Raw genomic sequence first — 27358 nt, forward strand, 5'->3', positions numbered from 1 at the left:
TCAATCAGCTACCTCCTGACTTCACCTGCTTTTCACAGGCCAGCATTAGAATAATTGCTTATGGCTTCAGTTCCTTGGCCCCTGCCCTGCACTGAGTGAGGATGAATACCTGCTTCCTCACCCCCAACCCAGCCCCCATTTCTTCTCCAGCACAGTAAATTCCCTACAGTCCACTCAGATGGGTTTTTTTCCCTACTCAGACCAAAAAAACCTGGGTGCAGTCACCACTGTCTCCCCTCGGTGCACCCTCCCCCACCCCCATTCAAGGCCTTTGTTTTGTTTTTCCCTTTTTTCTTTTTTTCTGCCTATGCCAGCACCCTTAGTTCCCCCACCAAGGATTGAATCCAGGCCACGGCACTGAGGGCACCGAGTCCTAACCACTGGACCACCAGGGAACTCCCTGGTGCGCCCTTTCATCTCAGCGGTGTCCACGTCCCATTTGTTCTGTTACCTCCAAAGTGTCTCTTCTCCACCTCTGCTGCCCCCCACCAGGGCCACAAGACCCTCATCTCCTTCCCAAGCTACTGCAGCATCCTCCCAGTCTTACACTCCCCTGCCCCAAGCTACTTCTCAGCCAACAACCGCCAGAATAATTTTTAAATCACAGTTCTGTTTACATCACTCCCTTGCTTTAATGAAAACTCTTCAATAACTTTGTCAACCCTGCCGAATTTGGCCTCTTCCCCCTATCTTGTACCCTTTCCACAGTTTCCTTCCTATCACACTGGCCAACTTTCTGGAACCTTCTAACCTGCTGTCTCCTCTCCTTTTCACACGGCTGGTTCCTTCTCATCCTTTAGGTCTCTCCTTAAATGTGACCTACTCAAGGTTCTTTCGCGACCCCGTGATCTAAAATAGGTCCTCCCTCTTCTGTCACAACCTTTGAGGGCCTTTGACTGTCACTGCCTTTGACAGCACCCAACTGCATTTTGTAATGATTTAGCGATTTATCCGCCATCTTCAAAAGACTGCAAGCTCTCGGAGGGACCGAATGTCTCCCCGGCACTTAGCATGGTACCTAATGCATACAGGCTGTCAATATCTGTGTGGATAGATGGGTGAACAGATGAATTATTTATGCAGATATGGAAATAAATATGAAAGCTATTATAATAAATGCTATGAAGAAAATAAAGCAGGGCAGAGGAAGTAGAGAGGAACAGTGGATGTGATTGAATTATAGAATAAATATAAGAATAATGGATCAATAGTAAAGTAAATCAGACAAGTTTGACTTAAGTGTTTAGGGCTTAGTTTTAGTGGGTGGGGAGACTATAAATTCCAAAAGGGAAGAAAAATAGGAAGACACTGTAGGAGAATAAAAGTAGCAGATTAACTACTGTGTGGAATAACTAGACGACACAGCGTAATGAACAGAATGGGACTTTGGAGCTGGCGGACCTGAGATTTTGGGCTGTTTCACCACTTACTTTCTCTGAGACCTTGAGCAGGTTTCTGAAGCTCTCTGAGCTTTTGTTTCCATATTCATAGAATGAGCTTTGTGTGGCAGTTTAGTGAGCTGATGGGTCCAATTCCTGGCTTATAACAGATGCTCTGTTAATACTGGTTCTCAGCCTCCCTTTCTCATCACAGGAGAAGGTAAGATAAAGCCGTGAGATGTCAGGATTGGATGAGTAATAGAAGGTTGGTTAAGCAAGAGTCTTCAGTGCCAGCCTGAGAAATTGGCATTTGATCAGCAATGTACAAGTGAAGCATTTGAGGAAAGTGATGTAATGAAAAATGTGCTTGAGGAAGATTAATCTAACCACATGTTATAGGAAGACTGGTGCAAAACCTACTGCAGGCAGAGGGGTTTTTAGGGAGCAGTTGGGAGAACATTACCTTAGGCCAGAGGGAAGAAGGACTTGGGGTAGGTAAGGGTACAGGTGAGATGGAAGGTGTGAGAGAGATAAAAGAGAGAAGACGGCTTAGGCTTGTTGCTGTGAAAATGTGCAAAGTGTCTGGCCAAGGAAAATGGAAGAAGAGGGTGTCGGGATTTCAGAGGTCCAGCCAGGGTTGGAGACAACATCTTTATTACGGTCTCAGTCTACGTAACTGGGTGACGTTGCTCAGGTCACATGCAGGAAGGGAGAGGGTGGTAGCTGGAGCCCATCATCCAGGGGCTTCAGCAAAGAGGGAAGGTCAGGGAGGAGAATATTTTGAAAGGATGGTTGACATAGAGTTAAAGCAGAATGAAGAAGTGACATCAGGAGAGGAGCTGAGGGGCCCGGCCACGTTATGGGGAAGCAAAGGGAGGAAGGGAAGAAAGGCATTCAAGACACTGGTAATTATAATTCACCTTCAAAGTGCAGCCTCTGAGAACTCGGCTTCTAGGAGTCAGTGTTTCCTGTTTGTTACATAATAGCTAGAAAAGCAACCATGCAGAGTTTTAGACTTTACATCAGATCGCTTGCATGGTGCGGTCTTAAAGGTGCTTGCGGGTGAGACGCTCTGGGAGTTAGCCACTCTGCCTTGTCAAGCTTGCCTGTTTTGATTTTTACTTTTCGTGTGGTTTGCAGTCCTTGGTGGCTCAGAAAGGCGGCACAGCTGTTGTGAAGGTATCCTTGGATCCCCCGGGTGTCAGGTTGCCAAGGTAGGGCTTGTTCCCCAGAATGCTGCTTGTTTCAGAACCAGAGTTGCTGCCTCCTGCGCAGACCTTGGGGATCCATAAGCATTTGGTATAATCCACTAATTTTCAGTTGATGAAATTTTTATGAGCTTAGTTGCTCTTGCCAAAACGTACAGTAACTTATTTGGCAGTGTTTGTTTCAGCTTCACGTTCATGACCAAAAAGAAAACCTAGAAGGCTTTGTGAAGACTTTTGTCAAGTTCCCACCCTGCAGCGGGAATCACGGTGTATTTGCCGTGAATTGTGAGGTGGTACGTTGGTGGTATGTTTTGCCTTATTTATGCATGTGTAAGGAACGTTCCCGGGCTCGCTCTCTCAGTCCCACACAGCGCTGTGATGTTGTTCACACATTTTCAGATGAAGCAACTGAAGCTGAAAAGAGTTAAGTGACTTGGTGGGATACCTGCACTTGGTGATGGAGCCAGGAGTTGGCCCATGATCCTCTTTCTTTTACTTATTAATTTTTCTTTATATATAATCACTGCTTGTCCTACTCATTACATTGCTGAAATTACACTGGTGGAAAATGTTATGAGTACTACTGTTATCCCCCAAATCAGCATAAAAGCTTTAATTTTTAAAAAACTATTGTTTTTATAGAGACAATAAAATATTTATAGGGAGTTATCTTCTTTCATATGAGAATCAATACTAAACAGTAGGGGAAAAACAGAACTTGGAATCATGAGACCTCGGAAGCTCCACTGCTTATCAGGCAAGTCTCCCAGATGCTCCAATCTGTAAATTATGAGGTTAATAACAATCCGCCAGTGATGGTGAGAATCAGATACACTAATATATGGCAAAGTGCTTTGTATATGTCGAACATTATGTGAACAGTCATCTTTAACAAAACATAAAATTAAATTTTTGTTCCCTGTGGCATATTTGGAAAGCAGATTTGTGGAGTTTTTAAGCTTAGATTTTTAATTGCAGACAATGAAAGCTGCTTCTGGCTTAGAAATCAAATGATTTTTTTTTTCATTCAACAAGGTTTATAACTGCATTGTCCACTATGGTATCCACTAGCAAACAAACATGTCGGTATAGAGAACAGAGTAGCAGTTACCAGAGGGGAAGCGGGGGAGGGCAAAATGGGTAAAGGGGGTCAACTGTATGGTGATGAATGAAAACAAAATTTTTGGTGGTGCAGCGTGCTGTAGTGTTTATAGAAGTCAAAATATAATGTTGTACACATGAAACTTATATAATGTTATAAAACAATGTTACCTCAATAAAAAATTAAATTAAATTAAAAATTTAGGGCTTCCCTGGTGGCGCAGTGGTTGAGAGTCTGCCTGCTGATGCAGGGCACATGGGTTCGTGCCCCGGACCAGGAAGATCCCACATGCCGCGGAGCGGCTAGGCCCGTGAGCCATGGCTGCTGAGCCTGCGCGTCCGGAGCCTGTGCTCCGCAACGGGAGAGGCCACAACAATGAGAAGCCCGCATACCGCAAAAAGGAAAAAAAAAAAAAATTAAAAATTTAGTTCCTCAGTCATACTAGCCATATTTCACATACTCAATCCCCACTTGTGGCTGGTGGCTACCATATTGGACAGGACAGAAATAGAACATTTCATCTTCACAGAAGGTTCTTTTGGATAGCACTGACCTCTAATGAAAATAATTGTAAAGCCTAAGCCAAGAAAATGAAATTATTTTTATTAGCAGAAATATTACCAACATTAAGGAAAAAATTAAAGCTTGGATCATCTTTTATATGACCATCAGATCCACACACTGGCTTTTGTTAGCAAAACTGAATGATAGGGTTAGATTGTATATTCCAGTTAGAAATATTCCTTTAAGATATCTAAGATGTTAAAATATGTTTGCCCAATATGATGTTTAAATTTAATAGTTCCATCTTTATAGTGCTATACAGCCAAAGGTTTGGAACTTACTCAAGTGACAGTGGTTGATCCCAGCCTCCAGGTGGACTATGATACATTTGTGAAACCAGATGAAGAAGTCATTGACTGTAACAGTAGGTATGCATTATACACAGGGGTTTGTTTTTGAAATTATAGAACATTGAACATGTACTTTGAGTTTTAGCCTAGGTACTTTTATTTGATTCAACTTTAGCGCATGAGTTAACATTGTTTTCTTTTAATTAATTTGTTTATTCAAAACTATTCATGTTCTGTTGAGTACCTTGCTAAAATTATGTAGACACTGTATTAGGCCCTGGGTAACAACCCTAAATTAGAGATACGGCCTCAGCACTCATGTTGTTTACATGTTGGAATGGTAGGTAGGAGGCTAGAGAGACAGACAAAAATATTGAACACGTTATTTATTCATTCAATCATTAATCAGTTTCTTCTGAAAATACCATACTATTCCCATTGGATGAAAATTTCTATAATCCTGTAGGCATGTCGCTGAGTATACATAGCTTTGATATAGCATACAGAACACTGGTTCAGTGCAAATTCTATTTTACTATTATTAAAGTAGGACATGTTTCTGATCCAAATTCAATGCTAACTTGAGATAGTGTGATATAGATGTGCCTTTAATTTTTAAAAAGCTCATATAAAACACCCGATAATATCATTGATTAATTGAATTGGATTTCCTAAAGGCATATAAGCCATATGACATGACATATTTATATATTTATTTAAATATATCTATTTAAATATAAAATAGAAGACATTGATCTTATTCTACAATGAAAATTTAGAAGTGTTAATTACTGGTGTGACTGTATTTATTCAATCTTCTTTAAATAAATTCTCCAATGGTACTTAATATGACGTGTGTGCGTATACATGCACACATATATACATACATTTGTATATGTATATATGAACAAATATGACTTGATACACATACACGTGTATATTACATGCATTATATACTATAGTACATAGTTTATAGTATTATAGTATATATAGTATACATAATATATATTATATATGTGTACGTCCATAATTTTGGAGCACAGTAAGGCAAGGTGGTCAAGTGAATTAAAAGTTGTTGTGATAAATTTTGAGAATAATTATAAAGAATTCTGCTAACAAGAATTTTTTAACCTGAATTTCCTCATGGTTCATAAAAATGGTTGAATACATAAAAACTCAGTAAAAGTTGCTGTTATCAGAAAATGCATTGTTACTAATCTCTCTCCTGACCTCATTTGATTTTTTTTCCTACTCATTTTGCCCATATCCTAATAGCCCCAGCTACTTTATATTTTACTCTTTTTTTTTTTTTACTTTATTGAGCTATAACTGACAAAATTGTACTATATTTAAAGTTACTGTACTCTTATTGGTTCTTGTTCTTCCATGGGTTTAGCGGAATCTTCTAACTCCTTTTTGGAACAAGTCAGGAAATGCTTTGCTAATTACTGATACTCATAGCAGCAAAATGAGAACTGAAGGTCTTGCTTTAAAAATAAAAACTTGGGGCCTCCCTGGTGGCGCAGTGGTTGAGAGTCCGCCTGCCGATGCAGGGGACACGGGTTCGTGCCCCGGTCTGGGAGGATCCCATATGCCGCGGAGCGGCTGGGCCCGTGAGCCATGGCCGCTGAGCCTGTGCGTCCAGAGCCTGTGCTCCGCAACGGGAGAGGCCACAACAGTGAGAGGCCCGCGTACAGCAAAAAAAAAAAATAAAAAAAATAAAAAATAATAATAATAAAAAAAATAAAAACTTGAATCTTTAAAGAAAAAGTCAAAAGGGGGCTTCCCTGGTGGCGCAGTGGTTGAGAGTCCGCCTGCCGATGCAGGGGACACGGGTTCGTGCCCCGGTCTGGGAAGATCCCACATGCTGCGGAGCGGCTGGGCCCGTGAGCCATGGCCGCTGAGCCTGCGCGTCTGGAGCCTGTGCTCCGAGACGGGAGAGGCCAAAGCAGTGAGAGGCCTGCGTACCGCAAACAAAACAAAACAAAACTCTATGTGCTAATGTGGTAGTCATTATCATTGTGTTATCACTGTTGCTTGATTTGCCCTTTTAGACAAAACAAGATAAGAATCACTGTGCTGATGACTTCGTCCAACTCTTGTAAACCAGAAGCAGTATAAGATGCCCAAGTCATTTGGCTAAACAGGTCAGAAAGAAAGTCCATTATCAATTGTGATGAAACCAAAATCGTTGTTTTGACATGGTCTTAGATCATTGTCTTTAATATTCAAGTGGGTAAAACTACGTTTATCTAATAGGTTATTATAGTCACGTCCTGGAAGATAACTTTTTCATATTAAGTCAGGTAGACTTATAAAGCCTACCTATAAGGTAGGCTCAAAATCAAATGGCATGTTCATTTTTCTTGGCATGATAGGCTTGAAAATCTCCCCCTTAATACTCCAGGTTAAAATGGTCTGTTCTTTGCTCCATGTTCTAGAACAGGTGTCAGCACACTATGGTCCACGTTAGCCACCTGTTTTTGCAACTATTTTTATTGGAACAGAGCCACCACACCCACTCACTGATGTATTTTCTATCACTGCTTTCATACTACAGTGGCATTGTTGAGTAGTTATAACAGAAATGGTATGGCCTGCAAGCCTAAACTATTTATAACTCGGAAGAGAGTTTGGTGGCCACCCCCGATCTAGAACAGTGCTCTGCAACAGAACTCTCCGTTCTACATGTTCACTATCCAATATGGTAGACACTAGCCACATGTGGCTAGTGAGCACTTAAAATGTGTCTAATGTGACCGAGAAAACGATTTTTTCATTTTGCTTACTTAATTTCAATAGTTACATGTGGCTGGTGGCTACCACATTGCACAGCGCAACTCTAGAACTTTGGGGACCTTGACTGTTTGTTTCAGCCACCCCTAAGACTTACCTTCATGCTGAGAAGGGCTAGTTCTTCTTTAGCGTAAGAATGTAAGTAAGGCCATTTAATTTTCCTGAGTATCCACCTCTTTCCCTGCAAAGCTGGTACCATAGTATAGATAGTTGTTTCACACAGCACTGTTGTCTCTGCATGTGACAGATGAGACTGGAATGTGCTTCCACCAGACCCCACCCAAGTGTGAGCAAAGAGAGCTGGGGACGTAAGCTTTCTGTAAGAAAGCTCTTCACAGGGGTGTCCTTCTGACACCTCAGCGACAGCTTGTCTCAGACTCAGCTTCTCACCATGACTTTCCTGTCTCTCATTTTCCAGGAACCGTTCTGTTTCACTTGTCTCCCAGACCAGAAAATTTGAAACCACTGTGTTTTTTTATTCCTTGTAATCAGTCTGTTTCTTTCACCCAGATTACTCGTAGATTTCTCTATTTCCCCCACCACCTTCTTTTATGTGCTCAGTATTCTGCAGCCAGGAACCAGTGTCTAGGAGGTGGCTGACACATTAAAAGTGAGAATTTAAAGCGTTTATGGATGGGGCGTAGTAGGTGCTAAACATTAAACTTCCAACCCCTTTCTTCTTCTTTTTTATTCATTTATTTAATTTTTGGCTGCATTGGGTCTTTGTTGCTGCGCACAGGCTTTCTCTAGTTGCTGAGAGCGGGGTCTACTCTTCATTGCGGTGCGTGGGCTTCTCATTGCGGTGGCTTCTCTTGTTGCGGAGCATTGGCTCTAGGTGCGCGAGCTTCAGTAGTTGTGGCATGTGGGCTCAGTAGTTGTGGCTTGCGGGCTCCAGAGCACAGGCTCAGTAGTTGTGGCGCACAGGCCCAGTTACTCAGCGGCATGTGGGATCTTCCCGGACCAGGGCTCGAACCCGTGTCCCCTGCATTGGCAGGCAGACTCCCAACCAGTGCACCACCAGGGAAGCCCCAACCCCCTCTCTTCTTGATCAGTCTTTAAATTACTCTTGTCCTGAGGCTAATCTTCTTCAACGCTTTTTCAAAGTACAGCTCTTCTAACGAGGAATCCAAACTGGTAGCTGACAGTCCAGGCTCTCAGTTATCTGACCCCTCTCTTATTGTATCACTATTTCCTACTTTATTAAATCTCAGGAAAAATTTATTCACCTTCTTCCATGTGTAAGCAGAGGGGATTTGGACCTAGATGGGACTAATCCTTGTCCATGCCCCCTCCCCAGGGACAGACAAACCACTGAAATGGGCCTTGCACTAGAGTGAGGTGTGCCTGCACCTCCGCTGAGTCACAAGGTGGGAGGAGCCTGGCTCACCCTTTACCGCCCCTCACCCCGCCAGTAATTATTGGAACCGCTCTGAGCTCATGCTGCCCCCTGGTGGTGCTCCCTTGGTAGGAAAGTGGACTTGGAAGTCAGGCTGCTGAGATTGGATTTCCTTCTACCCTGCTGACTCAGCTTAGGCAACTTTCTTAACCTCTCGAAGCCTCAGTTTCCTTGGCTGTAAAAAGGGACAATAAAATACCTACCTTGCTAGGTTACTCTGCAGGTTGTAGTGAAATAATCCAAGTAAAGTGCCTAGTGACTGGCCTGTTGTAACTGCTCATGTCACTTGCTTTTGTAGCCTAGTTACTGCTGCTACAGTTACTGTTGCTGCCATCAGTTTCCTTATTCTTTGGGAAGAACGTCTAAAGAGTTTTCCTCTTTCCTTTGACAGTTAATTCATACTTCAGTTGTGGACACGACAGTTATGTTTCCTCATCGGCTAGGCTTGCCTCACAAAAGATCCCTTAAAAGTCTAGTGGCCGACTACCTGCGGAGAATCATTCAGGATGATGGTAAGAGCCTGCTTGTTCGTGATGAATATCAGGATCCTAAGTCTGACTTGAGTAAACCATGAGGTTCATGGTAAAGGTCTACTGTTTGAAATGCTGCCCTGTGGGTTCTCTTCTTGGGTAGAGAATCCTAAAGCTTCTGCTTAAGTAAAAAGTGTTCCATGCTCACTGCCTGGTATAGTCCTAGATGTTCCACAGGCATCAAAATAGCAATTAAACTGAGACTGGTGACCACATCATGGTTCAGCAAGTTGCCTGACCTTGGAATTCATGCATAAAACTTTTGTTGGGGCTTCCCTGGTGGCGCAGTGGTTGAGAGTCCGCCTGCCGATGCAAGGGACACGGGTTCGTGCCCCGGTCCGGGAGGATCCCACATGCCGCGGAGCGGCTGGGCCCGTGAACCATGGCCGCTGAGCCTGTGCATCCGGAGCCTGTGCTCCGCAATGGGAGAGGCCACAACAGTGAGAGGCCTGCGTATCTCAAAAAAAAAAAAAAAAAAAAACTTTTGTTGGTGTAGAGATCTAATTCCATTCTAAATTTTGCTGTGTACCTCCTTTCATATGTGATTTTCGTTAAGCCTAAAGAGATTCTAAAATTGATTGGGTCCAAGTTCTCTCACCCAGGGTAAATAGTGTGCATTGCAAAAGAAGTATAGCTCAAATTCAATACATTCATGCGTGCACTTGCTCTGTAGTGGATTGGTACAGAGGTTTTGCTCTCAGAACTTTTTTTCTTTTTGGTTTTTCTGATGAAAAATACCCAACATTAAACAAGTTAATCTAATACAACAAGTACAGCCACCAACTATCCTGTTAGTGGCATTGTGATATGCATGAGATATGTGTCTGGCTTGGAATGGAGGTTAGTTACTCTGTACATTTCATGTATACCCATATAGGCCCCACTTTTGCACAAGAGGGAGAAGAAAGTTAATTTTGAGTATGTTAAAATTATGTTATAATGCTGTATGTTTCTACAGATGCTCCGCTGATCATGCCATTTATTGTACAAAATACAGATTTTACTTTATGGTCTTTACTCTTTCATTCTCTGTTTATTAGACACTACCCAATACCATCTTGCAGAAAATCTTTAATTTACATTATCTGCTTTGTTAAAAATATTCATATCTCAAATTCCCAGAAAATGCTCTTATCAAATTTGTAACGTGTTCTACTGAAAATAATCTGGAACCATGGACACAAAAATATTTCACCTAACAAAAAATACCCTATGTAAAACAAAATCTTCGAAAAGTTATATAATACCACAGTTCTCTCAGAATAACACAAATAAACAATAATATACCATTTTAGAATTGTGGTCCATATGATTTTTCTCATTTAATCTCGGATGTCATTTATTATTTTGACCAGAACTGCAGGCTTGATATCTTGGGTAGATTTCATCTACTTTTTAAAACCATGTCATTTTGTATCTAAGGTCACTCTTTGTCTGGAGAGGTGTACTTTTTCTAGCGTCCCTTATTTCTGGCTTCTTTTTTTTTTAATTTTTTAATTTTTTAATTATTATTATTATTATTTTTTTTTGCAGTACACGGGCCTCTCACTGCTGTGACTTCTCCCGTTGCATAGCACAGGCTCCGGACGTGCAGGCTCAGCGGCCATGGCTCACAGGCCCAGCCGCTCCGCGGCATGTGGGATCCTCCCGGACCGGGGCACGAACCCGTGTCCCCTGCATCGGCAGGCGGACTCTCAACCACTGCGCCACCAGGGAAGCCCATTTCTGGCTTCTTGTCAGATCTCTGTCGTTCAGTGGTACCTGTCACTTTGTTGTTGTATCTCCCTGGAAACGAGGTTCATGGAGAAGGTACTGATGTGCTATCCAGTCATAGCAATGTAGTGACCACATGACTGAGGACAGGTTACATAGAGAAAGGGAGATGCTTGTTCATCTGGATTTATGTAAAACATTTCTAAAGCAACCAGTAGGGGTTGTCCTAGGTATGAAATAATGAAATATTGATAAGTGGCCAGTGGTAATTTTGTTTCAAACTCAAGACTTCGTTTTGAGACCATCCGTGGGTAACATCACAGAGTTGTCTATGTCTAATGTGCTATTTTATATTCTATACTATTTGAAGGTCACAATTCAAGTGAAAATGCAACCGCCTGCATGGAACTGGTACTCTGGAAGGTAAAAGACGACCTGAAAGGAAAGAAGTAACCACTTTGCCCAAGAATATCTTAAACCTCTGCATTGCTTCCGTGACTACTTGGCCTCCACTGCTGGCAGTAGAGTTTGGTCTATAATAACATGAGGTTTCTCCATGCTTTCAAAGAGAAGAGGAGAAGGACAAGCACTGTTGAGGTCTATTTATTACATTTTAAAGGTTAAATTTCCACAGTGATTTCTAAAGTTGTGACTGGGGACGAGCGGGGGAAGGAATTAGGTTTTCTGGAATTTGACTCATCTTTGTAGGCAGTGTACAAATAACAGTGGAAGATGGTTTGAAGTTGAAGTAATGGGTCCAGGACTTTCACAAAGGTCGTTTCTCAGGTTACTTAAATTCCTTTTTCTCTCTAAATACTTAGAACCATTATACTGCTTGGAGATAGAAACATCTTTACCTAACAAAATTGTAAGTTTTCTTTAGATCATCTATATAGAAACAGAAGTGGAGATTTTCCTCACAAACTATATGGAAGTAAATGTAAACTTTTCAGTGTACTATTAACATAAAAGTTCTGGTCATTTGGCTATTGTGTAATGTGTTTTTAATCTAACTGGTGTATTCTTACTTGATATCAACAACTCACTGATTTTTTTTTTTTTAAGGCAGTGTCCTATGGCTCTTCTAAACACACTGAAATCTAATCTATATACCCAGTACTGGAATTGTCTAATTCCTTTAAGGCGTTGGTTCTTTCCTTCTTAATTGCTTTTTGATGATGTGGAAACTGGCCTATGGAAATGACATGACTTTATTCAATTTGACTATCGACCTTTGAGTAAGTATGAATCTTTAATATTAATGCCGTTAACATGCTACAAAACTACAAAGGTTTCTCTGCCAATGGTAGGGATGAGACCCAGAGCTGTCAATCGTATGGTCTCTGTGCCAGGAGTAAATTCAAGTTGATGGTGATGATGTGCCCTCAGTAAGAACACCTCAGGTTTGCTGCTTTGGTACTTTGAATTTACAAGTAAATCTTAGGTATCACTGAATTCGTTTTTCTTTTTTCTTTTTAATTATTTATTTTTGGCTGCATTGGGTCTTTGTTGCTGTGCGTGGGTTTTCTTTAGTTGCTGCAGGCGGGGGCTACTCTTCGTTGTTTGCGGTGTGCGGGCTTCTCATTGCGGTGGCTTCTCTTGCTGCAGAGCACGGGCTCTAGGTGCGCAGGCTTCAGTAGTTGTCGCGCACAGGCTTAGTTGCTCCACAGCATGTGGGATCTTCCCAGACCAGGGCTCGAACCCATGTCCCCTGCATTGGCAGGCGGGTTCTTATCCACTCTGCCACCAGGGAAGTCCAGTTCCTTTTTCTTGATACCGTAAGTACTTCCTTAGTCATCTCTTATACTTGACATGAAGTAAATTTGTAATGATGTAAAGTATTTTAAATATATGTAATCAAGAAGGTCAGGCTGCTATAGAAAAAGCAGCTGTTATTATGTATTCCAAAGCCACATGCAAAATTTGAAGACATTATCTACATTTTTCAGATCATCCTTGTTCTTGTTCAGTTCCATGTACATGCAAACCAAGAGCTGTCAGGAGTATCTCCACAACATTTGGGTAAAAAGCAAAATGGAACTATTCACATATATATACATATATACACATATATCTATACATATATGTATATATATGTATATATAGTGTATATGTATATATAAATAGTGTATATATATAGTTTATATACATGTGTGTATATATATATGTGTGTGTGTGTATATATATATATATATATATATATATATATATATATATATATTTGGACCTACTTTCAATGGCTCTTCATTTGAGCCCCTACTTAGTTGATGAAATAAATGCTGCGACAGCAGTCTTGCTTTTGTTTTGTCTCCACTGCATATGCTGTTGTGGATGAAGAGCGTTTGGGACAAATACAATTTCCTGGTCATTGTTTCTGATGCATAAAGTTGAGCAGATGGCAGGAATATGGAACGTTATGCGGTATGGCGAACTGTTAACATTGCAGCACAATTAAAAGGGATTCTAGTTCTAAGCCCTCAGTTCACATTGGAATACTACCAGAGGTGCAAGAAAACACATTAGACAGTAGGATACTTCTGGAAGACATTTCTAATCTTGTGAGCTTGAGATACGTCTGGTGGCATATACCCACCAACTGCTCTCTGCATATTACCAACAAGGTAGAGGATGATAATTTAAGGTGTTTTTCTCAAAAGTATAATACAGACATTTGGCAATACCTATGAGACATATTCCTGGACAAAATGTGGGTAGGCAAGACATTTATTCACTTACTATATGATCTCAGTGTAGCATGTGCCTACAGTATAAACGGTAAACTCACAAATGATCAAAACTAAAACTTTTTACAATGTGTAATACAGGTAGGGATGTTAATCTGATATGATGTCACATGTCTCCCAAATATAACTAACTAACTCCAAGCTTCCTATTTTAATTTCTTAATAAACACATCAATGTTATCAAAGAAACTAAAACTAAATCCTATTAATTGATCAAACTTATACTTCTCTCAAAGTTCTTAGGCATCTAAGGAACGAGATTTAAATCTGTTTTTCAGTGTTAGCATTCTGGACTGACTTGTGGGCTCTGGAAACACCTGACAAAGTTGTCAAATTATGAAATGAAATTGGGGTGGCTTCCACAGGTGAGGGGGAAATTTTAGAGATAGAAGAAGCTCTTTTATATTGCTTAGGTACAGACTTAAATCCATGTCCTGTAAGAATTCATACATTTCCCCTACTTTTCTCACCTGTGCTATCAGGGTCAGGTTTACAATATTTTCTTCTACACAGCAAGACATAACATCCAATATATAGGTAAATATCAAAAATATCTGGGACAATAATGAGTTATGCACTACAGTAATTGTACTCTCACACCTTCCTGTAAAGTCCATGTTTTTAGAAAAATATATTATTGCATATGAAACCACAGGCATTCTGATTCCAGCACATTCTTACTCAAAATAGTATATACAGTCCTAATAGAGGGTACTATAGATTCACACACAGGGGTCTTACGGTGAATGTCCCAGACAGACAGCAATCTATATACACGTCCATATTCTATGTCACCTCTCTTGACAGAGACTTGCTTGCTTGGCATCAAGTTCTCAAGGGTCTCTCATGCTGGTGAAGCGAAAACGGAATATACAGCTGAAGATGGTCTGTCCTAGGCTGCTTCTTCGGCAGAACAGTCGATTCCTGCGTAGGTAAACTTCTCATAAAGCGTGGTATTCACGTAGGTCTAGAAGAACAAGAGTGGTTCAGAGACACAAACTGGCTCAGTCCTGCCTCTGCCAGGGGCAGTTACAGTAATACCCCAGTTTCCTTAGCTTGTTTCAACTCAGATGCGGATACTTGGGGGGTAGTTTTCTATCCTTATTCCCTCTGTTGTGTTTAACAACTTTCTTCCTGAAAAGTATCCCTTGACTTCTGCAAGTAGGATTGCTTCCTCTCACCTGTTTCAGTCTCCGGCTTCTCTTTCTCATGGTCTCTCACTGGTCCCTCCTGACACGCCCCACATCCTCTAAGGCCCCTTCCTCTGTCTGCTTCTCACCTCCTGCTGTGTGACCTCACCCACATCTTTGGTTTAATTACCAACTGGGTTTTGATGACGTTCAACATCTACTTCCCTAACCTAGATTTGTCTTTCGAACCTCAGATCTGTATAGTCAACTACTTTCTAGAAATTTTGATAGAATGCCTGACCCTCCCCATAGTAACCTGTAGACCACGCTATGTTGTCTACCTGCTGTTTGTCCTTGGGCAAGTCACTTTTCACCCTTCTAAGTCTGTTTCTTCCTCTATAAAATTAAAGGGTCAGGCTGTATGACTGATGAGATTTAAGATTGCTTCTAGCTCGAATAAGCCCGTTGTATATGTTGTGCTACTGTGTGTGACTGTATCTTATATAGGAATCTTATGTCCTCCAAAATTGTAACTTCCTCAAAGTTGGGTCCACATCCTTATGTCCCTCTAGCACCTAGGGTCATGCTCAGGAGAACCTGTTGACTTGTATCAACTTTTTATTAACCACAATAGACACATGAGGAATTCCACTTAAAGAACCCCTGCTTTGATCTCCATACTCACTTTTCGTTCTTCTAACATCCTGTTTAAGGACACCAGGATCTGGGCAAATGAGGGCCTTTCATAAGGCTTCTCCCGCCAGCATTGTCTCATGAGATCATACCTTTTGAAAACAGTGAAAGGGTTAAGTCTACAACTGTGCTTCAGGCCTGCGCACAGCCAGGTGTAGGGTATGGCAAAAAAGAGAATGTAGCCACCCAACGCATGGTCATCATGCTTAGCCAGCAAAAGACAAAAGTACGGCACCTAGGAAGATTCTGTTAGGCCTCCCATCTCCCCATCCAAGTCCCCTTTCTTCTCCCACTAGATCTAGTGCCTGCTTTAGGTACCACTCCCATGGGATCTTGGTCTCAGCTATTCTGATTATCTGGAAAGAACTGAGTTACATGTCTAGGGCAGCATGTCCCTTGGAATACCACACCTCTCAAAATGTCAGGGTTTTATTTTTTTTAAATGGCCCCATGCTCAAATAAATTTGCAAAATGCCACCCATCGCATCTTCCTCTTAGGCATCGACCCAGGAAAATCTTGAGAAGACATTCCATTAAAAACAAGCTACCTTTTTAACCAGGTTTAACCTAGAAGCTTCCCAGACATAACTGATCACAGAACTCTGTGTCATTTATTTACGTCTCACACTTTCCACATAGTTTAGGAAGTGCTGGTCTAAGTCAGTACTTTCTCAAATGTGGCCAGAACTACTTGTTAAAATGCAGATTCCTGGGACGCACCCTAGATGTACAGAATCATGTCTGGGAATGGGGCTCAAGATTTCACATGCTGACCAGGTGACTCAGGGGAACTGTAGTGCACAGAGGGCTCTCAACCATCAGCCTGGGGTGTTAGAGATTCTATCAATAGAACAGTTTGTACTTTAACAGAAGTTTCATAAGGGCTGAAAATATCGCTCCTTATGGAATGAATCTCAAAAGATGAAATTTTAGGGACTTTGTCCAGTGATGGTTCAGGTACACCCAGGTTTTCCCAGGATGGTCTAGTTTTATATCTCTTGTACCATAACAATAACAGCACCCTATTTCACTCTTAGAAGTGGCTTGGTTTGGATGATAAATTACTTGCTCAGCCTAGAGCCTTGCACTCTTCAAATCATGCCAGTTAGGCAGCAACTACATTGGTTAGTTCTGGGAATGGCAACATCGCTAAAGATAATCATTATTCCCCTGAGAAGAATACTTATTCCTGGAAAATAATCCTCATAGAAGTAAGATTTTATGAAGAAAAATCTGTCTTTCTTAATATAACAGCTCTGAAATCTCTGTCCCCAAAGTTAGTCTCAAGGTTTCATACATTTATTCATGGATAATTTCATGAATTTATTTCAGATCTTTTCTGCCTTTGTTGCCCTTTCTCCTTTCAACCTTAAGATTCAACCAAGAATCATCACCTTAAATTCCTCCTGGATTTCTATGCCTAGAAAGCTGTTATTCCCTGCCCATTGCATCACAGTCTTAGTTTCAAGAACCCCCTTGTTTCTGACTATATGGGGTGTGCATGTGTGCGTGCGTGTGTGCACATATAGGTAAACATATGTGTATGTATCAGATAGCTCCTTCATTAGAGTCAGTCCAAGAAAGGTACAGGGAGAAAGTCAGGATAAAATGGCCCCGGGTGAGGCCTGACTTACACCTCATCATCACAGTTTAGCGGCTTCTCCAATCTGTAGCCCTGGGGCAGCTTCTCGTAGAGTTCTGCACACGTCATCCCACAGTAAGGGGTGCCACCTGGAAGACAGGAAACGGTGCACCCTAAGCCCCCTCGGATGCAGAAGTCAGCATCTCCTGCCCTGAGGCTATACAGCCAAGGGGCTGGGAGAAAGACGGGGTGTGTCAAGCAATGCTGAGCACCCGTGGTGATCTTCCTCCAGAGCAAGCCTACCGCACATCACAGCTGGACTTCGGCTACAGACCGTGCTTCCGTGCGGCCACTCCTTAGTGCAGAGATCCACCACAGTCTCCTTCCTTCTGGTGCTATTCCTCTTCCCCAAGTCTGTCTACACACAGCACGTCTATTGTACCAATGACATGGATCTTTTTCCTAATTGGAAGTCTGTATTTATGTTATGCAATTCCTATTTTATCTATCAATGTTAATTACAAAAGCAATACATGTTTACTGTGGAAAATACAAAAAATAATGCAGAAAAAAACTACATTTAAAAAAATCCTTCTGTGTGGTCCTCCCAGTTTTTTTCATGTGTCATATTTATAAAACCGGGATTATGGGAATTTTTTCTGGTTTTTGGCATGCACATTTTCACGTGGTATTAAATGGCCTTAGAAAATGTGACTTTTCATAATATACTGTCTTCAAGTTGTAGAAGTAAACTTATGACAGCTCTGTGACATCTGTGCACAAGCAGAGACAACTCAGAATGAAGTTCTTGACCACCAGGTTATTAGTATTAAATATGACATTAAACACAGGGCTTTCATAAAGAGAACCATGGGAATAAACACACTCAAACATGGAAACCCGTAAGGTTCTTTTCCCAAGTGGCGTCTGTTGGCACTGAGTACACGTTACCCATGAAATTATACAGTAAAGGAGTCTGGGAGGGGCCCACTCCCTTTGCCTAGAGCCTCACCTGGTAGGTAGACATGGATACTCACCTAAGCTAACAATCTCCCATAGTAACACGCCATAGGACCATCTGCAGAGGAACAAAAGAGAAACCAATAAGCACGCATGTTGCCCAGTCAACTTTCTGCCCAGAAAGCCAGGGCGACTAAGCCTAGGTCAGAAAAGGAAAAGTTACATGTCTGTTTCCTAGGCTAGGGCCTTGCACACAGCATGCATTTATCTCCTCTTTGGCCAATGGAAGGATTATAACAGGGAAAGAGTGTTAGCTCTGCCAGAGCTCCCACTCGCTTTAGGTAGCGAATGCAAGGTGGAAAGCTGGAAAGCAGGAGATTCTAAGCCAGACAGACCTGTGTCAGATCCCATCTCTGCCACCTGATACTTGTGTGACCTGAGACAAGTGGCTAGAACTCCTGAGGCCTCTTAGTGTATTCTTCCAAAAGTGAGGACACCAATTTCTTAAAGTTATGCAGAGATGATGTGAGATAACATATAAAGGCACACACTGAAGACACAGGAACACTCGGGGCCTCAGTTCTTCCTCCTGAAAAGAGGGAACCTGAGCAAGAGGGCTCAGGCCTCAATCCCAACCCTTCCTTCCCCCACCAGCCTGAGACTTGTCATGCAGGCTGCAAGCAGAGATGGTTCCCACTGTGTCTGTCTGCTTTCCATCCCTGCCACCTCTGATCCCCAGCAGCTACTGTGGGCCACCTCCTCTGATCTAGGTCCTCGTGCTGAGGTCAGTCTGGGAGTGGAGCCATGGGAAGGCTGGGATGCCCCTTGCTCCTCTGGAGATGAGGAATTCACCACTTGAGGTCACTCCTCGACATGCAGAAAGAAACCCAAAGCCTGCCACCAGGGAAAACTGTCCCCTCTGTGGCTTCATTTAGTCTGTGATTTCCTGGGATTAGTGATTAGCTTTATTCCCCAGACAGATACAATATTTCTGCTTCTCTTTAAAACCTCTGTCAAATGGATATTTTTCTGGGACAAAAAAAAAAAAAAATCCCTCAGCAGTGAGAGGCTTTACTTACACGTCACTGTTGGTTGTATACACGCTGTAATTTAGTGACTCGATCGCCATCCAGCGCACGGGGAGCCGTCCCTGGAGAGAACGAGGTGAGATGCCGCTTAGGCTGGACAGGGCCCCTTCCCAAGGCTCGCCGCTGGCCTGAAGCTGGGACTCACCCAAGTCCACGGGGAGGTCCCCAGACAGAAGGCGTGGCAGACTCAGGAACTGTTTTGCACATGTCCCACCCACAAGTGTGCTTTTAAATTCAAAGACTTGCAAATTGTGTGAGTCCCACTTACCTCAAGGGGCCCCTACCACAGTTTCACATATTTAAGGTTTAAATATAAAAGTATCCTTTCTCAAAAAAGATCCATGGTTGCTAGGGGTGGGGTTGGGTTTAGGGTCTGAATAGGCAGAAAACAGGATTTTTAGGGCGGTGAAAATGTGTAAGATACAATAATGAAGAACATAGGTCCTTATAAATTTCTCCAAACCCATAGAATGTACAACACCGGGAGTGAGCTTTGATGTAAACTATAAACTTTGGGTGATTATGGCATGTCAATGCAGGTCCATTGGCTGTAACAAAGGTACCTCTGTGACAGAGGATGTTGATGATGGGGGAGGGTATGCATGTGTGGGGTAGGGAGTATATGGGAAATCGCTGTGCCTTCCTCTCCATTTTGTTGTGAACCTAAAACTGCTCTAAAAAAAAAAGTCTTCTTTTAAAAAAGGATCCTTTCTCACATCTACATCTTCAGTGTTCTCCTCAACATCCACGCCTCCCTTCTCTCTATGTCCACCCCACCCCATCTGTCACCTGTTTTTCTCTCTTCCCCTTCACAGCTATGGAACGGAAAGAGTTGTCTCCATTTCCTGTTGGGTCTTTGCTCTCATTTACTCCCAACCAGCTGACCTCTGACCTCATACCTCCTAATGACTGATTTCCATGCACACTTCATCCTTTCTGTTTTATTTGACTGCTTTTGGATCTGCCCACATGTGTCTGTCCCTACCGCTATCACCTTGGTGCAGGCCACCATCATCTCCTGCCTGATGAAACCACCACCTCTCCACGGATCTCCCAGCCTCTAGTTTCACCCCGATGACCTGTTCTCCACACCACAATCACTCTAAATGGCAAGTACAACCATGTGGTTCCTTTCCTTAAAGTTCTTTAATGTCCCAAGATCCCCAGTGCTTAGATGAGTCCCCAAATCCTTAGCTGGCATCCAAAGCTCTTCAGGACCTTATCCCCACTTGCATTTTAACTCCAACCTTGCATTTTATTTTTTACTTATGGCCTTCCACAAGCATACACTCTTTTCCATAGTTACAATCACAGTGAACCTAACCATTCTGGAACTTTCCACACTCCCTTGGAAAGTCCCAGCCTTGCATTTTAACTCTCCCTTTTTTCTGCATCACACTCCAGCCATACTGAACTACTTAATGGCCAAAGGTTCCATGCTTTCCTTTGCCTCTCGATTTTTATATATACCACACCCTCCAGGTCATCCACTTCATTCTGACATCTCCAATATCTATTTGACATTTACTGTAAAGCTTCAGTGTGCTTCCTCTGAGTTCCCATGGCACTGGCACTTTCCTCATCCTCAGCCTCATCCACTGTGACGATTGTTCATTATGGGTCTCTGAGCTCTTTGAAGGAGAACATTGTGTCTGAATTATATTATCCCCAAACCTAGCACAAGCATGAAACATTATAGTAATAAATAAATCCATGCTGACGGGATCGATATATTAATCAATGATAGTAAAACCCCAAATCACTTAAGTACGTTAGTTTGCTACACTTCCAGTATTAGCATCGCCTGGGGGAATTAAAAAAAAAAAAAAAAACTGATGCAGGATGCCCTCCCCAGAATAACTGAATCAGAATATCTAAGCCATAGGACTCAGCAGCTGTATTTTTTTTAATTTCCCCGGACGACTCTAGGTACAATAGGAATTGAATATCTCTGACTTAAATAATAGGCCAGAGAAAGTGGCTCCTCTGCCCTCTGGTGGTGTCTTGCTATACTGCACCCTTCTTGCCGGGAGCTTGCTCCTCTCCAGTCCCTTCTCTTTTCTTCCCCTACCCTCACCCTGTCCTTTTCCTCCCCAGACCCCATGCTGCCACTGCACACTTTGCCCTTCCACTGGGAGATAGACTTGAGCCCTACCTGTGCTCCGCCCCTCTAAGCATTCCTCCTAAGCTCCCCAAGATACAGAAATCCCTACCCTTGATGAAATGTCGAGCAAACCAACCTTAGCTTTGGGGGCCTAAGGAAAGCAACCAAATAAAATGCGTGGATTATGGGGCTAACCTGTGTTAACCTCTCTTGCCCCTCATCTGGGGCAAACCCCACCCTGCCCATGCCAGAGTGAAGGAAGGAGAGGGATTCTGTGATGGAGATAAGAGGATTCTAAGGAGGATGCTCCCAGGAGGAGTGGGGAGAGCAAGAGTAGATGGGTGAGTGGTGGTAGGTCCTGCTTCTTTAAGACCAGCCCAGCTCCTTCCCAGAGAAAAGTCTGCTTTGAGTGGGGCAAATCTGAAGTGTTTAGGGGAAAAAAAAATATTGCCTGGAAACCAGCCCTCAGGGAGGCATCTCTGGCTTCCAAAAAGTGCTGATGTTAATAAGTATACAGGACCAGGGGCATGGTGGTCTCTAAGAACCAAAGGAGACTAACTTCAAAACCTCATCCAAAAAGAGAGTGGGAAGTTCCAAAGTGGTTAGGTTCACTGTGATTGTAACTATGGAAAAGAATGTATGCCTGTGGAAGGCCATAAGTAAAGAATAAAATAAATTAATCGTGTCCAGGTTGTGAACTGTGGACCATTTCCTCTTGAAAGCATTCTTGAGTGTTATTTCTGTGTTATCTTGTCAGTAACTAAAATAAGTATATTGAAGAGAAAGGAAACCTGAGCTTGAGGATAAACACAGAAGCCTGAGCCTTGCTAGGAGGCAATTTGGTACCCACAAAAGTAAAAGGACCCTCTATATGTTATAAGAACTGGAGTCATCCCAAGAAAGCTGAGCCCAGGTAATGCTGGGAGAGCCAGGCCAGTGGAGTGGACCTACCCAACACGTGCAAAGACTACAGGGTGTGTCACCCCCAACGCCCTACATTGCCCACCCGCTCAGGGAAAGCAGAGGGTGGTGGCATGTTGTCGGCACAGCACTAATGTCCAGGAATGTGGCATGTCCAGGGCTTTATGATTCTAGGGTGGACAAAAGTAGCAGAGTGAGTCCAGCTTCTCTCTTCTAACACTGTGGTGAGGTTCTCCCAGGAGCTTGTATTTGAAGATAAAATATGAATGTTTAGGAGACTAGGTATCATTAGGTGAAAGTGGATTTGATTGGGGCTTGAAGAGTGAGCAGAGAACTTTTGGCAAAGAGGGAAATCTTGTATGAGCATTTAGAAGTTATGAGTTTCTCTCTAGAGCATCCTTGTGATTTAGGAACCTCATTAATTGATTTCCTTGATGTTTTAGAAGGTATATTAAGTGTCTTTTTCCCCCTCCTAAGTTTGCTGTGCAAAAGGGGACTGTGGGAGCTCTCCAGAGGTTTCTGAGTGAGACCAGACCTCAGGGTCTGGGCTGGATGTAGACCTGAGTCCCTGCAGCACTAGGCTTGCACGTTCAATTACTTGGCCACATGTGACAGGGCCTTCTTCATTGGTAAATGTCGACCCTCCAGTCATTTTAGGAATCAAAAATGAGAAAGGACGTTTGCTGGGCCAGGGCATTATCCAATGGGGAAAATGGTCAGAGGCCTCAGTCATCACAGAAAGATGGTATTCTAAGAGAAACAACATCAGGAGAGGGAGGGGTGCCCCGGAAAGGATCTCATCAGTGTCTGTTCTGAACTTACCATCGTCTTTTTCACATACACTTCTTGACCTCGGGACAATCCAAAATCGGCTATTTTGGCTACATAGTTTTCACCAACTAAAATGTTCCTGGCAGCCAGGTCCCTGTGAATAAACTGAAATTTAAAAAAAAAATCATGTATTTTCAGCATCGCATTTGCTTTTTCACTCCATTTTGTTTCTTGCGTAGGGGCAAGAGCTTTGGGAAACAGAGAGGTCAGTGTGAAAAGGGGTTTTCAAAAGTCATCAGAATCCAGTTCCCTTAAAGTTCCTCTCCTAAATGCTCAGTGAGTGGATTCTGCCAAATGACCCACATGTCTCTGGAGGAGCAACCTGGAAGAAAAACCAGGTCATGAAATCTTCCAGTTGCCGTGAATGGCCTCTGCTACTATGCATTATTTAGAGCCACATCAAGCTTAGATCGGTGAAGGCACCTCACCAAATATACATGATAAGAGTCACTAGATAAACATACCGTCAGTGTTGGGCATTAACTTCTATATAAAGAGATGACATATTAGCAAAGATATGAAAATTAGAAGATTGTAAGAAGGAATTAAGGAAGAGACAGTGACCAAAAACAAATGTACAAACTTATCTAAACTCTGATTCCAGAGAGAATTTCAGAGGAAAGATGTCCAAAGCAAGATCCTCAGGACGAACCTGTTTTTGGCTCAAGTAGTCCATTCCCCGGGCCACATCTGCTGCAAAGTGGAGGAGCTGCTGGGAGGACAGCGTGGAGGCGGTGCTGTTAGCGATGGCGAACGCAGGGTCCGTCTCCAGCACGCGGCTCTTGCGCAGGAAGTCAAGGAGGTTGCCGTGGGGGGCATACTCGATGGCCAGGTACAGGTAGCCTGGGCAGGAAGGGAGACAGCACCACTTTATCGGTAACCCTAAGCTGCCGTGATATTTCTGAGATGTGCTATGATTCTCAGGAACCGCTTATACACCTCTGTTTTATCGTAAAGTTACACATCTAGTGGTACCGACCTCGGTAATGCTGGGGCCAGGAGGAAGACAAGTGACATCATTCCTGCAATACTTAAAGTGCTTGCTCTCAGGGTTCCCCTCCCCACCTCTACCAAACATAGAGGGCTTCCTGTCACCTACTCGGTGACACTAGTAGAATGAAATCAAAGCATTTGCTTCCAGACGATCTAAGACAGCTAGTCCACATCACCTGTCATTTTTTTATTCAATCAATATTGAATATCAAGAACCTAATATGAGCCAGGCATGTTATTCCAGTATGAATCTAGCTTTTTTTTTTTTTTTTTTTTTTTTTTTTTTTTTGTGGTACGAGGGCCTCTCACTGTTGCGGCCCCTCCCGCTGTGGAGCACAGGCTCCGGACGCGCAGGCTCAGCGGCCATGGCTCACGGGCCCAGCCACTCCGCGGCAGGTGGGATCTTCCCAGACCGGGGCACGAACCCGTGTCCCCTGCATCGGCAGACGGACTCCCAACCACTGCGCCACCAGGGAAGCCCGAGGTTATAATTTTTTAATCAAAAAACAATGATAAAATATCCATAGCAGAAGAGGACCCACACCAGGTAACTTTCTCTCTCTCCTGCCTTCTGCTCCTCCCTAAAATCTGGAATAAGTCACTATATTGCTGAGTAGGTCACTAGTCAGCAGAGCCTAGTGTCAGGGATTGCATTTTTGCTTACAGAAACCAGAAAACTCAACCTTTTAGGAAAAAAATAAAACAAAATAGTTCCTAGAGGAAACTATGGTGCAGTGTCTTATTTTTATTCCAAATTGCTTTCTCCTTTTCCCTTTTTAATAAAATGTAAGCTGCTTTGATAAAAACATTGATCTTTGGAGCCAATGAAAAGTAAAGTGGTTTTACTGTCTTTTAAAGGTGAATTATTTGGTCTTTTTTTAATGTTGAAGGAATTTAAACTTCAAAGATATTCTAAGGAAGTGAAATTCTCAAAAATTAAAAAAATCTAGCACTGAATCCTGTTGTACTATAAGGAAAGATATACTTCAATTCTGGTATGAATGTGCTTTCTCACTTCTTTACTGAATTATAAATTTTAAGAGCCAACCAATAATGTGACCATAGAGCAAAATATTAAAAGATATACATTCTTCTGTTGTTGTCGGTTTCTTTCTTTTTTTTTTTTTTTAACTTTCATTTACTGCTGTCCCATGCTGATTACTGTTCTCAGGAAACAGCTCAAAAATAAATGTCATTACTTCATTATCTAACCTAAGAGACATGATCTGGCTTTCAGGATTACACCCTTATTGGATCACAGAATGATACATTGTTTGAAGTACCAGTATTTTTAGTTTAATAAATTGAGGAAAAGGAAGTAGTCTCTTTTCCATTGTTGGTATTTGTGCTGCAAAGTCAACAAGAGGTTGTCAAGTCTGTAAATAATTACTGTGTGGAGCTTTTTTGTTGGAGCAAATTTTTCCACGAGAAATTAAGATTAAGCATAGATTTAGACCTACAAACCCAGGTAGCAAGCAGAGGTAAAGCCATGAAAGATTTCTTGTTACCTACTCATTCACAGCTAATTACATGCATTACAATAGGAAATACTCAATAAATACTTGAATTAATAATGTAAGTTGGACTTAAGAGTATGTGTGACATAGGATAGTTGTAAAACTTCAGTGTTATTGTACAGGACATTGTTTTGGATAAAAACAAAGTATTGATACTATTAGATATAAGCTTATTATTATTATTTTAACCTAAGCATCACCAGTGCTTTCACATTACAGTAGATTAATGGCATTCACAGATTTAACATTCAGAATATCAGTTCCTTGGGTTTGGAGGGAAAATGAAAAGGTAGGCAACTAACAAGAACCAATCTACTTCACTCTTCCTGGTGCTGAGGGCTGCCTCAATCCACTCAGTAGTAGCTGAGAAAACCTCTGGATTAGCAAAGGTGGAGGCATGTAGGAGCCATGGATATTTTGGGGCAGTACTAGCTGAACCACATCAGAGGCCAAAAGATTCAGCCTTGGGATCTACCTTCAAAAAGGTACTAAATCTCAGCATGATCTATTAATGGGACCAGACATTCAGACTGAAACTGCAACTTAAAAAAAAATAGATAACAATCTTAGATGACTTTCTTTCCTAATTTCAATATGGAATGTGCCTGTTTTTTTAAAAAAAAAAATCTGGCAGGAAAGACAGGAAAAGAACATCTTACCACGATGTTCACACGCTCCCAAGAGATTGATGATGTTTGGGTGGTGTCCAAGTTTACAAAGCACCTCCAGTTCCCCAGCGAAGTCCCTGTGGTCATCCTTGGAAGCATATTCTGGGAAGAAAGTAAAGAGTAGTGATCCCTTTCTGTTACACCTCTTCAGAAACAACTGTCCCCCCTCTGCTTCCCAGAACCTTCAGGTACACTCAGCCACCATTAGGTCTGGAAAACTGTATAGAAATCAGAGATGACTATAATGCAGATGCTTCTTTATTGTTGGGGGCTGCCCTGTACAAAGTAGGATGTTTGGCTGCACCTCTGACCTGACCCACTAGATACCAGTAGCCCAACTGAAAATGTATCCAGAAATCACCAAATGTCCCCCCTGGGGGAAAAATCACCCCTGCTTGAGAACCACTGCTCTGAAGTTTTCCTGTTGAAGCTCTCAAATATCCAGGGAAATGATTTGGTCGAGATGGAGCTGCATCCATTCTTAGACTCTGGCTCTCCCAGCTAACTCTACCGTCCAGAGACAAATATGCTCAGGGATAAAAACAAAGTTGTAGTGAAACATCACCAGTAGTGTACACACCTTGCTTTATTATAATAACTTTACTTTTTTCATAAACCAGTCCTACTGAAAAAATTCAAATCTCAATGTCATTTTCATAGAAGTTGCTTGGTAGTCAGGAAACAGTTGCATTTATTTCTGTTCCTTTCATTCCATCTGTCCGCTAGCACTTTGATCAGAGGGAGAACCACCAGTCAGGCTGAAGAGAAAGCTCTTTGGCTGATGCACAACTGGCTGATCAGCCTTGAGTCAGTGACAGTATACTATTATGGCTTTTTGAAGAAATAACATTGGGGGAAAGGGTGAGAAGGGAGCTGGTAGCCATGTGAATGCCTGAACATGCTTGGAAATTATGGGAATGTTTCATATGGGCTAAGGGTACCCATAAGGCTGATAAGTAGGCAATTCCAAGTCGAGGACCCTGTTTATACCACAGGGACCTGAGGGTCAATACCTTGGAAGCATTTAAAAAGCAAAGCTCTTTATAATAAGGTTGTCAGTAGCTGCCCTCTTTGCATGCATGATTTTTCCTGCAAAAATTGTCTGCCCTGGTGCCCTGTTAAGCTATTCTACCTCTTCACATGGGCATG

The 27358-nt window shown here is 42.3% G+C and overlaps 2 protein-coding genes across 7 annotated transcripts in view; one reads left to right on the forward strand and one right to left on the reverse strand.

Annotated features, from left to right (window-relative positions):
- Positions 1–13046, forward strand: part of LOC309802455 (RNA exonuclease 1 homolog) — a 46999-nt gene extending 33953 nt beyond the window's left edge. The window contains exons 5-9 of one of the 6 annotated variants that reach the window (XR_014293804.1): positions 2520–2593; positions 4506–4621; positions 9127–9247; positions 11349–11401; positions 12044–13046. Coding sequence is in view for 1 of the 6 variants with exons in the window: in XM_082618017.1 (XP_082474143.1) it covers positions 2520–2593; positions 4506–4542 (111 nt within the window). In the remaining 5 variants the exon portion in view is untranslated. Of the gene's footprint in view, positions 1–2519; positions 2594–4505; positions 6252–9126 lie in introns of those variants that run through there. The other 5 variants (XR_014293801.1, XR_014293802.1, XR_014293803.1 and 2 more) reach the window with 5 other exon arrangements.
- A 638-nt stretch (positions 13047–13684) lies between these two features.
- TEK (TEK receptor tyrosine kinase) overlaps positions 13685–27358 on the reverse strand; it is a 107389-nt gene continuing 93715 nt past the window's right edge. The window contains exons 16-23 of the mRNA XM_082618005.1: positions 26201–26311; positions 23684–23874; positions 23023–23136; positions 19167–19237; positions 18165–18205; positions 17180–17276; positions 15538–15637; positions 13685–14689 (exon numbers count right to left, since the gene is read on the reverse strand). Coding sequence (XP_082474131.1) covers positions 14615–14689; positions 15538–15637; positions 17180–17276; positions 18165–18205; positions 19167–19237; positions 23023–23136; positions 23684–23874; positions 26201–26311 — 800 coding nt within the window. The 3' untranslated portion in view covers positions 13685–14614. The remainder of the gene's footprint in view (positions 14690–15537; positions 15638–17179; positions 17277–18164; positions 18206–19166; positions 19238–23022; positions 23137–23683; positions 23875–26200; positions 26312–27358) is intronic.

This window comes from Mesoplodon mirus (genome assembly GCF_964341445.2).
Source record: "Mesoplodon mirus genome assembly, chromosome: 1".
NCBI classification, from domain to species: Eukaryota; Metazoa; Chordata; class Mammalia; order Artiodactyla; family Ziphiidae; genus Mesoplodon; species Mesoplodon mirus.